The sequence below is a fragment of the Callorhinus ursinus genome, unplaced genomic scaffold (assembly GCF_003265705.2).
Source record: "Callorhinus ursinus isolate GAN/ISIS: 27379988/994484 unplaced genomic scaffold, GSC_fseal_2.0 scaffold5, whole genome shotgun sequence".
Taxonomy (NCBI): Eukaryota; Metazoa; Chordata; class Mammalia; order Carnivora; family Otariidae; genus Callorhinus; species Callorhinus ursinus.
The window spans coordinates 79,969,488-79,982,158 of record NW_027397067.1 but is presented as its reverse complement, the minus strand read 5'-3'; the positions used below and the strand labels follow the sequence as shown (position 1 = coordinate 79,982,158).

At 50.8% G+C, this 12,671-nt stretch overlaps 1 protein-coding gene across 4 annotated transcripts in view; it reads left to right on the top strand.

Annotated features, from left to right (window-relative positions):
* TRAPPC9 (trafficking protein particle complex subunit 9) overlaps nt 1–12,671 on the top strand; it is a 544,520-nt gene that overhangs the window by 139,418 nt on the left and 392,431 nt on the right. For all 4 annotated transcript variants that reach the window (XM_073893249.1, XM_073893250.1, XM_073893248.1 and 1 more), the window contains one exon: nt 11,906–12,058. In XM_073893249.1, coding sequence (XP_073749350.1) covers nt 11,906–12,058 — 153 coding nt within the window. The remainder of the gene's footprint in view (nt 1–11,905; nt 12,059–12,671) is intronic.

The following is a 12,671-nucleotide window of genomic DNA, read 5'->3' as shown; positions in this document are numbered from 1 at the left end:
AAGAGTACTTATAGTTCTCGATGTGTCCCGTCTGCAGAGGTCTGTGTGCCTCAGGCCTTGGCTGTGCGGGAGGCTGTCTGCAGGCCTCACGTTCTCTTTTCTCCCATTCCTGACACCCCAGAAGCACCCAGAGTTTTGTCAGGGGCTCTCACGAGTCTTGGACATGTCCTGTCTCCCCTCTGAATAAACACCCTCTTCTTTAGATAAAGAGAAATTCCTGTTTTTTTTCCCCTGTCTTCCTTGCTTTCCTGTCTTGTTTTAATCCCTAATCTTACAAACTCATTTTAAAAATCCTTTTGTATTTAGGATCTGTGATACTAATAGTGAAACAGACCTATGTGGGTCCCCTCAGGGGTCTCAACCGTAGTTTAGGCCCTCACGGGGTGAGCGTGTCCCTGTGCTCGTAAGTACCTGACGTGGAGACGAGCATCTGTAACCCAGTGCAGCCAGACAAGGGCTCTCTGTCAGCGTCGTGTAAATTTTAATTATAATCCATTTGTGAGCAAGTCTTTTTTTTTTTAAGATTATTTATTTATTATTTCAGAAGAATGAGAGAGAGCATGGGGGGGTCGGAGGGAGAAGCAGCTTGTTGGAGATGAAAATTTCTATCTTTACTTAAGTAACCATAGAATTTATTATAACAAAACCCAAATTAAGGGAATTGATTGTATCTGCTTTTTAGCCATCTTCTAAGACACGTGTGAGTATACAAACCCAAATGTTCGCATACATATGTACATAAAAACACCTCCCCCTTAATAACTTTTTTCTGCTAGTGTAATTTTTTTGACAAAAATCAATGATTCCACGTTGGCGTAACTAATAACTCCTAAGCATTTGGACTGAAGCGAGATTCTCTCCTGCCTACATTTCTCATGAGTGTTGTATTGCCGAGTCTCTGCGGTTAGACGCAGACAGGAACGGTTCTCAGATGGTGGAGGTCAACAGCAGTAGCCCTTCCTGGATCACTGTCAACATAAAATAACCAGTTTCACTTGACTGCATGAAGCTAAACTCTAGCATTAAAATAATGACTGTTATTTCTGAAACCGAATCCCATAGGGGGAAAAATTAGAGACAAATGCTACACTACTGATTTATGTTTATCTGTTTGTTCTTTGCAGCACATTGTTGCACAGGATTTTTTTTTTTTTTTGAGGTCAAGCCTGAGAATTTTTTTACATCGAATTATAAATGACATACAGTATTATATTAGTTTCAAGTATATAACATAGTGGTTTGATACTTTCATACATTATGAAATGATCACAATGGGTCTAGTTACCATCTGTCACCACACAAAAGTATGTACTGACTCTCTTCCCTGTGCTGTCCGTGACATCCCTGGGATTTAGTTATTTGATAACGGAAGTTTGTACGAATCCATCCCCTTTATCTACTTTGCCCATCCCCCGACCCCCTCCTCTGGCAGTCACCAGTTTGTTCTGTGTATTTATGAGTGTATTTCTCTTTTGTTCTGTCTATTCATTTGTCTTATGTTTTAGAGTCCACATATGAGTGGAATCGTGCGGTGTTTGTCTTTCTCTGTCTTACTTATTTCACTTACCATAATACCCGCTAGCTCATGCACATCATTGCACATGGCAAGATTGCATTCTTTTATGGCTGAGGAGTATTCCATCGTGTAAATACACGACATCTTCTTTATCCATTCCTCAGTCGATGGACACTTAGGCTGCTTCCATGTCTCCGTTGCTGTAGATAATGCTGGAGTGAACTTAGAGGTGCATATATTTTTTTGAATTAGTGTTTTCTTCAGATAAATACCAAGAAGTGTATTTGCTGGGTCCTATGGTAGTTCTATTTTTAATTTTTCGAGCATAGGATTTTGAAAAATTTCTCTGGATATTCCATGTTGTACCACGGTAATGAAAGGAAGAAACAGAAAGGTCCACTTTTGAGGCGTAAAAATGTATTAAACCTGACCATGAAGCTGTTGGGCTTTCTGTCCTGCGGCAGTGGCCCTAGAGACTTCTTGTCTCTGTGAGTTTCGTCTGTTGTTACTTAGATGTAAATACTGTGGTTATTTGCACCGGAGGGTTAATAAGCTGTTCTCTGTGAGTGGCTTTACCTATTGTTTGAATGTGTCACTCTTAAGCCACAGAACTTAAAGAAAAATAAGCAGTGAAAAATGTTTCTCAGTATACCACAGGCTTGGGAATTGTTACATTCTGAACAAAGTCCTGAAGCAGGACTTGGAACCTATTTACTGACTCCTTTTTTGTGGGTGGGGGCATAGATTGGGGTGCAGGGTTCAAGTGCATCTTGAGCTGTGCTGTTGCTTGCCTGTGAGTTCTGTGGAACCAGCCCAGGTCCTCTGGTTCCTGTGTCATTTTCCTCCCCTTCCTTCTTGCTCTGGCCACTTAGCTCTGTCCGAGCAGAGTGTGCAGCACGGGCTCTCTCCAGCCAGTGAGAGGCACAATGGGGTTTGGAGTCTGACAGCTTTGGCTTCCAGCCCCGGCTCCAGTACTTATCGGCGACACGACTAGTCCTGAGCAAGCCGTGTGACTCCTTGAGGATGAGAGTTCCAGTGCGGGCTCTCCCCGGGACCCTTCCTGTCTCCGGTGGTCGTTCGAGAACAAACAGGAATGCCTCTGGAGCACCCGGCACAGTGCCTGGCACATGGTTGCTGGTGAGAAACAGCTCAGTTCCCTTCCCTTTATGTGGGGGAATGAGCCAGGGCTTCTCCTCCCCATTTTCCACGTCTTCTGCCCGGCCCTGGGAAACCAGGGCATCAGAGTTGTTTCTGAGTTGCTTTTGTTATGCTATTTATATATATATATTTTTTGAAAATATGGCAATATAGGGCAAAATTTAAAAAAAATTCTTGTAGAAAAGTGGTTTATTACTTGTTAGCATTGTGAAAGCATGGAGTGTCTTGGGGAGTGGGAAAAAGGACTCAGTTTCTCAATATATCCCTCCATTGTCATGCCAGGTCCCACTTGCATGCTTGGGCATGGACACAGGTCCAGGGGAGCTGGGAGCAGGCTGCTGTGGGCTGCAGCAGGTTGGGGGGCCAGGAGGACACCCCCAGGATGAGGCCGTCCTCAGAAGTAGACATAGCTGTTGTGATTCCCATTACAGTCTTTGGCACCAAACACATGTCCTGGCTTTGCCACTTACCGGTGGCATGACTTGGACGTACTTACCACTTCTGTGGCAGTCGGATTCCGCGACCCTGGGAGAGGACTGTGTGGTCCTTCCGGGCACTGGGATATGCGTGCCTTGCGTCACGAGGGGTCAGCGCGCAGCAGGTCTTCCTGTCACCTGTCGTCATTGTCCTGACGCCACCTTCACTGTTACCTTATAAAAGTGTCTGTTCGGGGGCGCCTGGTGGCTCAGTCGTTAAGCGTCTGCCTTCGGCCCAGGTCGTGGTCCCAGGGTCCTGGGATCGAGCCCCGCATCGGTCCCTGCTCCGCGGGAAGCCTGCCTCTCCCTCTCCCACTCCCCCTGCTTGTGTTCCCTCTCTCGCTGTGTCTTTCTCTGTCAAATAAATAAATAAAATCTTTAAAAAAAAGTGTCTGTTCTTCTCTCACTTTTACTAAATGTCTTTTTACATAGCTTTCTTATACTGTTTCTTAGCCCAGCATTTGGAGAAACCTCCCATCTGGCTTGCTGCCTGCTTTCTTTCTTCCCGCCACTGTGCTTGGGAGCAGGACAGCAGTGACCCCTGTCCTCATGGGGTTGGTGTGGGCGGAGGCCAGATGGTAGCACATGTACTGTGGGCCACGAGGCAGCGGGAAGGTCCTCTCTCAGTTCTTCTTCCCATTTGTCCCTATGCCAGTTGTCCGTCCTTTGGCCCAGGTCTTCAACAAGCCTTTCCTGAGCACCGCCTACACGGTGGCCATTGTGTGGGGCACTGGGACACCCAGGAATCAGCTCCAAGTCCCTGTCCTCTGGGGTGTGGAGTGTGCTTCCACAGTCTTTGTCCTCTAGCTACCTGTGGCCACAGTTGGATGTAGTCGTAGCTTTGCTAACTCTCAGGTGTCCTGTGTGCCTCTCACATCCCATCCATCATTCACGTGCCAGTCCCCACACCACCTCCTGAAAGCTTTCCTGACCCCCTTAGATGGAGTCATGCCGCTCCTACTGTATGTGGCCTTGCTTATACTCTGTTACAGTAACAGTCACTTCACTTGGCTTTGTGTTACTCAACAATCAGGGATTTATATCACATTTCTATACACTCATCATGCCAGACCCATGAATAATCCATGAATCCTGTCCTGAAGGAGCTCACGATTCAGTGCGGGGAGTCAGGCATGTTCACGGAATGGGATTAAGTTCGGACTGCACATCTTGTATGATTTCTGCCACCTGTGAGTAGCCACAGTGAGTGGATCGACTGCTGCACTCCTAGGAAGACGTTGGAATTCATGAATGTGTAGAACTCATCCAGCTCTGTGTCCCTGGTGTACATGACTGCAGTGGCCTTCTCGAACAGTTGGCGTTTTGCACAGTTGTGGGGTCACGATGGAGAAGTTTACAAACCCTGTTCATTGGAAGACCAAGTGGAATGTCTTTTAATCACTACTCTAACACCTGATATGTTCAGCTCACTGGAGCATGGCTGAGAAGTAAGCAAGCAGGACGGAGAGGACAGAGGAAGTTAGGGTGTCTGGCCCTGCCGTGTGGGAACTTTTTTTTTTTTAAGATTTTATTTATTTGAGAGACAGGGAGAGCACGAACGGGGGTGGGGGAGGAGCAGAGGAAGAAGGAGAAGCAGGCTCCCCGCTGAGCAGGGAGCCTGACCTGGGCTGAATCCCAGGACCCTGAGATCATGACCTGAGCCAAAGGCAGACACTTAACCGACTGAGCCCCCCAGGCGCCCCACTATGGGAACCTTTGTTGTTTGGGGCCTGTGCTGTTCCAGTCTGCCAGCATGTGCTCTGATGTCCACCTCTGTGGGGCTTGGGCTTCCCCAGGAGGTACAGACGTCCAGGAATGCTGATGCAAACGGTTGAAATGAGGAAGAGGGGTGCCCGGGTGGCTCGGTCGGTTGAGCACCCAACTCTTAATTTTGGCTCAGGTCATGATCTCGGGGTCGTGAGATCGAGCCTTGCACTGGGCTCTGCACTGGCTCCTTCACAGGCTTGTTGTCAGGGTTAGACCAGGCAACATCTTGGGGTAGGTGGACTCCTGGCTCCCCCCGCTCCTGTGTGGCCTTGGGCAGCTGGCTGAGAGGGGATGGTCGCCGGATGTGGATTCAATGACACGGTGCACATGAAGATCCTCTCACGGTGCCTGCCTCGTGGAAGTGCTCCACACACGTCAGCCGCCCCGTGGTTGCTGTGTGGGTGACGGCCCCTAGCTCGCACCAGATGTTTGTTTCCTGCCCTGCCCTCCTTCGGGGATGTGTCTGTGGGTGCCCGCCACAGCCCAGCTGAGATCCCAGGTGATGGTGTCTCTAATTCTGCATCTCCCTTACAACCTGCTGCCTCTGGACACCTGTGACACATCCAGCCTTTCGTGCTCTGCAGCCAGGGCTGCGGGGAGCCCCGAGGACATCTCATAGCTCATTTGAGCACAGTTGATCTCTCAGTTGCAACACTTTTGAGAAATGAAAAGTCCTCCAAACAGCCAAGAATAGTGCTGTAATTATAGGTTTTAGTTTCGTTTCTGCCCCCTTCCCCTGGTGATGAATTCCTGCTACACTGGAGTGATGGCCGAGAGCATTCGTTCTTTTCTACAACTCTGGGGCCTCAGTAGGTGCACTTCCTAGTTCCAGATCCTAGCACAGCGAGTCCTATCTTAGTTATATGCTGCCCCAATTTGGGTAGTGCATTAGCTCAGCAGTTTTGAACCTGTTCTGTATGTGATGGCATTATAAACTTGTAAGAAATTTTCAGACTGAGGGGCACCTGGGTGGCTCAGTCGTTAAGCATCTGCCTTCGGCTCAGGTCATGATCCCAGGGTCCTGGGATTGAGCCCCGCATCGGGCTCCCTGCTCAGCAGGAAGCCTGCTTCTCCCTCCTCTCCTGCTCTCCCTGCTTGTGCTCCCTCTCTCGCTCTCTCTCTCTCTGTCAAATAAATAAATGCAATCTTTAAAAAAAAAAAAAAGGAAGACCATTGTCTGTCACCTGGTCTGAGCTTTTGGGGGGCTTCTCCTCTGCCCTCCATCCTTATTCCTTCCTAAAATCAGAGATCTTCCACCCAGGCATGTGTAGTTTTATAGGCAGGGAGCACTTCTTCTTCTTCTTCTTCTTTTTTTTTTAAAGATTTTATTTACTTATTTGAGAGAGAGTGAGAGAGAGAGAACAAGCAGGGGGAGGGGGACAGGGAGAAGCAGACTACCAAGCTGAGCAGGGAGCCTGATTCGGGGCTCGATCCCAGGACCCTGAGATCATGACCTGAGCCAAAAGCAGATGCCTCACTGAGCCACCCAGGTGCCCCACAGGGAGCCTTTCTTATTTACCTCTTTTCCCCAGAACAGAGCAGTGTGCCTGCCCTGGGGATATTCAGTGGCTGTGCGGTGAGTGCTCACTGGGTGAATGGAAGGGGCAAGGCGAACAGCATGGCGCTCTGTGGTTTCCCCAGGCCGCCTTTGTGTGCCAGGCCACTGTGCCGAGGCCGCCATGCCTATTGTATCTTGGTGCCAACTCGAGAGTTGTCTCCACCCACTGACGAGGCGTCCTGGGACGACGGAGGAGAGCTGTCAGGGGCGGTGTCAGATTCCTGTTTGATCCCAAAGCTCACCATTTGGCTATTACTTTTGATTTCCTACCATGTCTTTTCAAGGTCCTCTATCCCATCACCTTAGCGATGTTTTCATTGTAAGTACTCTGCAGTCTGGTTGGGAAGCTGGGTAGGTTAATGTTCCAGATGAGCAGCGAGAGGCAGAACATTTAGTGCAAAGAGCCTGCTGTTTGCCGGTCCTGGCCCTGACCTTGGTTCTTTTACCTGTAGCTGTTTGACTAGGGGTAAGTTGTTTAAACTCTCTGAGCTTTAGTTGCCTCTTTTATAACATGAGAATAATATAGCTGCAGTCTGAAGTTAGAAGATAGTACTTAATAGATGGTTGTATCAATTATTGTTTTTATAAAGAACTCCAGGGGAGGAATCTGTCTTCTTCCCTGGACCTCCCCCTTGCTGCCCCACAGAGCCCGTCAGCATGGGGAGTGGAAAGCAGAGACAGACCTTCCCTTAGTAACTTGGACCAGCTTCTCCTAAGCCTGGTCTGTTCTTCCGGGGCACCTGTGCGGTTTGCACAGTGCAGCAGAGCTAATCTGCTGCTTCGGAGAAGTTGATCCAGCTGGCGGATTGAGTCTGGGGGCTCAGGGACACACGTGCCCCAAGTGATTGCTGTCCTTGTCATCAATCCACATTATTGTTGGGCCCTGTTGGCACCGGAAAAAGCAGCTGCATTGGCTTAGAACCCCACCTCACTCTCCTGGGGGGGCGTCGGTGCTCAGCACGCTCAGTCCTGTCTGTGGGCTCGCAGGCCAGGTTCACGGGGCTTCTCCCCGTGTTACACTGGGGTGGCAGGGGGCTGGGGCAGATTTAGACACCACACTGAGAGGTTAGCGTGTGTGCATGTGTATTATGTTTATGAAAGTGTGTATATTACCTCATTGTAGAAAATTCAAAAATGGAAGCAATTTGAAATTACCTGTGATCCCACTACTCAGAGAGGACCAACATTAACTTATTGGTATGCTATACCTATATTTTTTTTCCATGTGAACATTTTTATGCAGTGAAATCCTAGTGTACATTCAATCTGGTAATCTGCTTTTTTCATGTCACTTTTTCCCCATCTGTTCTAAGTCTAAATCTGAAACGTTTTGGAATACATGGGTCCGTTCCACGTTGAACGCTTCCTGAGTGCCCCCCACGTGGCCAGCACTGTTCCTCGTTGAGTGGGAAGGACGCTGATGGCAGCCAGCACTGCTGCACGCTTCCTGAGTGCCAAGTACAGGCCTGGAGCCTCCACGCGACTTACCTGCTCCGAGCGCAGCCCCGTGGAGGGGAGTTGGCTTGTTCAGCAGGAATCGCTAACATGAGTTGGGGGCCAGACCTTGTTCTGATTGTTTTACTTTCATTAGCTCCTTTCTTCTCCGTGACAACCCATTTTATAGATGAGCACACTGAGGCACATGGAAGTTTGGTGACTTATCTAGGGATGCCCAACTAGAGCTAGGAGTCGAGCCCAGGCAGTTTTCTCCTAAACCGGGCATTCTTAACCAGCATGGTGCCCTGCCTCTCCAGGAAGTGGTGAGCTTCAAAGGCAAGGTCTGGCCCCTGTCTTGCAGTTGGTGGAAGAGTGAGCTGCTTGACACAGGCTGTGATGTTCCAACGGAGGTGGGCACTTCAGAGCCCAGAAGAGCCACGTGGGATGGGAAAGGCATCACAGCAAAGAAGCTTCAGGGTTGGGTTGTGAAGGATGAGTCAGAATCCGCCACGTAGGAAAGTGGGCTGGGAGATCTCGGCGGGGAAGCAGTGTGTGTTGATGGGTAACTGGGGCTCAGAGGGTGAGGCCAGATGGCTCCGACACTTCAGTGCTGTCGGGGCCCGTCCTCTGGTTCAGCGGGAATGCACCCCAGAGCCCTAACCTGGTTCCTGCCCATGCGGGAGAAACCTGTGTCTGAAACATAGGCCTGCCTGAATCTTTGGGAGGGGCCTTTACAGGGCCTCAGGGTCCTACCCGGTGTTGGCACTTTATACTGAAGTTGGCTAGTCCTGCTAGAGAGGATGGCTAGGCTGGTTAAAGAAGTTAGCATGTGCTTCAGTACCCTGGGGGCTTTGGGACCTGGCCTTCCAGCAGGGAGGGCCCAAATGATGTTCTCCCTGGTGTCCCATAGCCTGGCATCTCGTACCCCCTTCCATTCTGAAATAATGCACTGGAGTGGAAAACAGAGGTAAAGAACAGAGTAAGTAGGTTAACGTGTATTTATAGACTGTGAATTACTGGGTTCTTGAGAGGATTTTGGTCCTTTCACTGGTTTGGGAGCCAAGGCGCTTGCTTCCGTTGTGGAGTCGGGCTGGTGCAGCCCGGGAACACAGGCGGCGGGCAGTGTGACTTCCGGGGCTCCCGCTCAGGCCACAGGTCAGGTCAGCTTGTGACGCTGAATCAGTGTTTTCCAGAGGAGGCTGCCGCTCGCGCTCACAGGTGGAAGAATGCTCAGCGCCCACGGAGTCTGTGCAGAAGATGGTAGGAAGGTGAAGGCAGGGCCAGCGCCGGCATCCCTGCAGTGGCTATGCCGGCACGTATGGGGCAGGTCCAGGGTCACTCAAACAGGTTCCCACTTCCTGTCTCTCTCTCTCTTTTTAAAGATTTAATTTATTGATTTATTTTAGAGAGAGAGAGAGAGAGAGAGAGCGAGTGCATGTACAGAGAGGGGGAGGGCAGAGAGAGAGGAAAAAGCAGACTCCACGCTGAGTGCAGAACCCGAGGCGGGTCTCAATCCCACGACCCTGAGATCATGACCTGAGCTGAAACCAAGAGTCGATGCTTAACCGACTGCGCCCCCCAGGCGCCCCTCCTACTCCATCTTTTTAACCTGCCTGGCTTCTCCCCACCTTCCCAGCCGTGTCTCAATAGCAGTCTCTCCAAGGGCGTTGCATCTTTGGCTGCGGGCAGGTCCCCCACTGTCCCTGTCTGTGGTGACTCTGCCCCATGTGGTCGTCAGTCTTATGTCCCAGGAGCCAGCAGGTCCCACGATCATCATCCCTTTCCCCACTACCCATTTTTCCCTCGGTCATTCTGAATTAATGTGGTAACGTGCATTTACGGAGCCTCTGCTTACCTGTGAACTAGTGGGATTGGGGATGCTGTGGTGTAGCTGGTACTTACTGAGCGCCTGTTGTATGCCACGTCTTGTACTTACTCGCTAAATGACCTTGATCGAGTACCTTCACCTTCTTGGTTTCCTGTGGGGATGAGAGCCACTAGTCTGCTGGGTTGTGGTGGTGATCGAGTGAGATCACCTGCTTGTGGAAAGGGTCTGGCCTATTCGAGGTGTGCAGTGAGTGTCTGAGTCAACAGAGGGACATGGCATGGCTTCTAAGCACCTTGCGTTGACACTGCCCCATCTGCTCCTGCTTGTTCGCACCCGTCTCCGAGGGGCCACGGAGAATAAGTGTGGTCTGGGAGGTGTGCTATGGCCAGAGCGCAGCAGCTGGTTCTGGAGGGACTGTGCCTGGACCACGGACACTGTGTGGACCGTGTTCACAGCATGGGTCGACCCTGTGTTCTTCAGTATGGGCCGGGGTCAAGCACTCCATCTTCCACTGGATTCTTCTGTGGGGGTCCCGAGAGCAGGACTTCATGTTTGCCTCTGCCTTGAGCTGTCTCCTTGTGGGAAGTGGATGAGTACAGTGGCCCCGGAACCGTTGGCATGCTCTGGTTTTTGACCAGGGACAAGTGACTTAATCTCTCGAAGCCTTGGCTGCCTTATTCTGACAGAGGACACTTAGCACCGAGCACTGGTTCCCAGAAAGGTAAGTAAGCCAGAGATGGAAGCAGTAGCAAGTTGGGGACTGACGGGTCTGTGGGAGGAGGGGAAGTAGCGGAGCCAGGGAGCTGGGCCCTGAGCAGGGAACCACAGCAGGGCCTTCTTGGTGGAAGGAGGGGCCTGTTTGAATGCTCTCCTATCCCCTGGTTGGCAAGCAGAGGGTCTCGCCTTAGGGTGATGGGGATGGCCCAGCACGTGACCCTCGGCCTCTTGACAGCGATAACAGCAGTTTACTCGTCACGCGTAGAGCCCCGGGGGAGGAGGACACCACGTGCACACAGGGCCACGTGGGGGTGACCCTCAGGAACAGAGGGAAGCCAGGGGCTGTGGGAGGCAGGCTCTGTAGTCACAAGGGGGTGGGTGCCCCTGGTTCCTGTGGGAGGCTGTCATTGACTTGCTTGAATCAGTCCATGGCTGGCTGGGAACTGAAACCCGCCAGTGGGGAGTCAGCAGGGACTGCTCCTGGGAGGAGCATTGTTTGGGGGGGTTGGGGAGGGTGCTGGGGGAACAGGAGCATTCATGGATGCAGGGTAGGGGCTGGACTTGTGGTGAGGCCGGTCCAGGCTCTCCTGGTTCCACGAGATGCTGAGGCAGCACTTGACGTTAGGCCTTGATTTCAGGCCTGAAGCAGGGCTTGTCTGGCCGGTGTGGGAGCCATGAAGGTGACACAGCTGCTTCCAAACAGCACAAATGGGGCCTCCCCGCCCTGCCTCCTTCCCGTCTCCCTTCCTCCCCCTCAGTGCATTAGCGCCTTTAGTTGTTACGGCACTTCACAGACACTGCTGTCCTGTGGCGTGGGAGTTGTCACCCCATTTCTACACGGAGACACCTTGGCTTAAAGGCATCATTACCCTCCGTCTGCTCCACTTAGAGACGAAAAGGCATCAGACCCAAGGCCATCTGGCTCTGACACGCAGGATCTCTCCAAGAAGGAGGCGGATTTGCTGGACAGTACAGAAGTCCCCTCTGCAGGCTCCGCAGGTCCCGGGCGCAGCACCCAGTCTTGGGCTGTTGATTTTGAATCCTTGTTTCCTGAAGAGGGTCTCTCCTACTCACTGTGCTTCTCCCACTTGACGTGGATCTGTTTCTCCTGAAGGTGACATGACCTAGACAGTCCTTGTTGTGCAGAAATTCTGTTTAGCTCCGATTCCATTTATAAGAGCAAAGGATGCATTGATTTTGTTGGCGAGAGGAAGCTGAGCAGTAGGAGCGGAGATGCTCTGGCACCCCGTGCCTTGCACACAGGCACGGGTCATTGCCTTGCAATACCCACGAGTCTGGGATTTTCTTGGTACTTTGATCTATCACGTTTTAAATGGTTTGCCTTTTCCTTTGCTTTTGGGGCTGCATCAGGATTTTTCCAGGGGGTTGGTAAGTCACGTACTGCCTCAGTTCCGCCGTCCTTGTCACCACTGTCATTGTCATTGTAGAAAAACTGTATGGCGACTTCTTGAGCTGGAACCTGGAAGAAACCCTTGCCCAGTTTCCTCTGCAGCCGGGGAAGGTGGCCACTTTCGTGGTCAACATCAAGGTGAAGTTGGATTTCTCGTGCCAGGAGAACCTCCTCCAAGACCTCAGTGACGGTAAGCCCCCCTTCCCCCCAGTCTTAATCAGCAGGTCATGGCTCTTTGGTGCCTGCTGCTTGCTCATCGTTACTTGCTTGCCATCCATTAGCTCGAGCTGACTGAGGCTTCTCCTGGGCACTTAGTTCGCCCACTGGGTTCCTCTATAGATCTGAAAGCAATAAAGGTGCTTCCTTGTTAAATCATTTCTTAATTCACGCTTTTTACTATTTTGTGCTCATTTGCCAGGAGGTCATCTTAAATTGGTGGAATTACTGCATTTTTTCAAGTATAACTGCTGTGGTCTAATTAGCTATGGTGATGAAGTTCTCCAGAGACTGTGGTTTCTGCAAGGAGGTGGCGTCTGGAGAAAATGGGCATTTATACTCGTTGTAGCATTAGGACTAGCTGATTAGGAGTAAGATTTACTGGATTAATTGTGTCAGATTACGAATGGGTGTATGCATTCATACGTTCATTTGGAGGCACTGTGGGGTGTATTAGTTAGTTCAGGCTGTCATAACAAGATCCACAGACTGTCCACTTGACAGAAACTGATTTCCTGCAGTTCCGAAGGCTAAAGTCTGGGACCAGGGTGCTGGCATGTTCCTATGAGGACAACAACCCTGTTGCA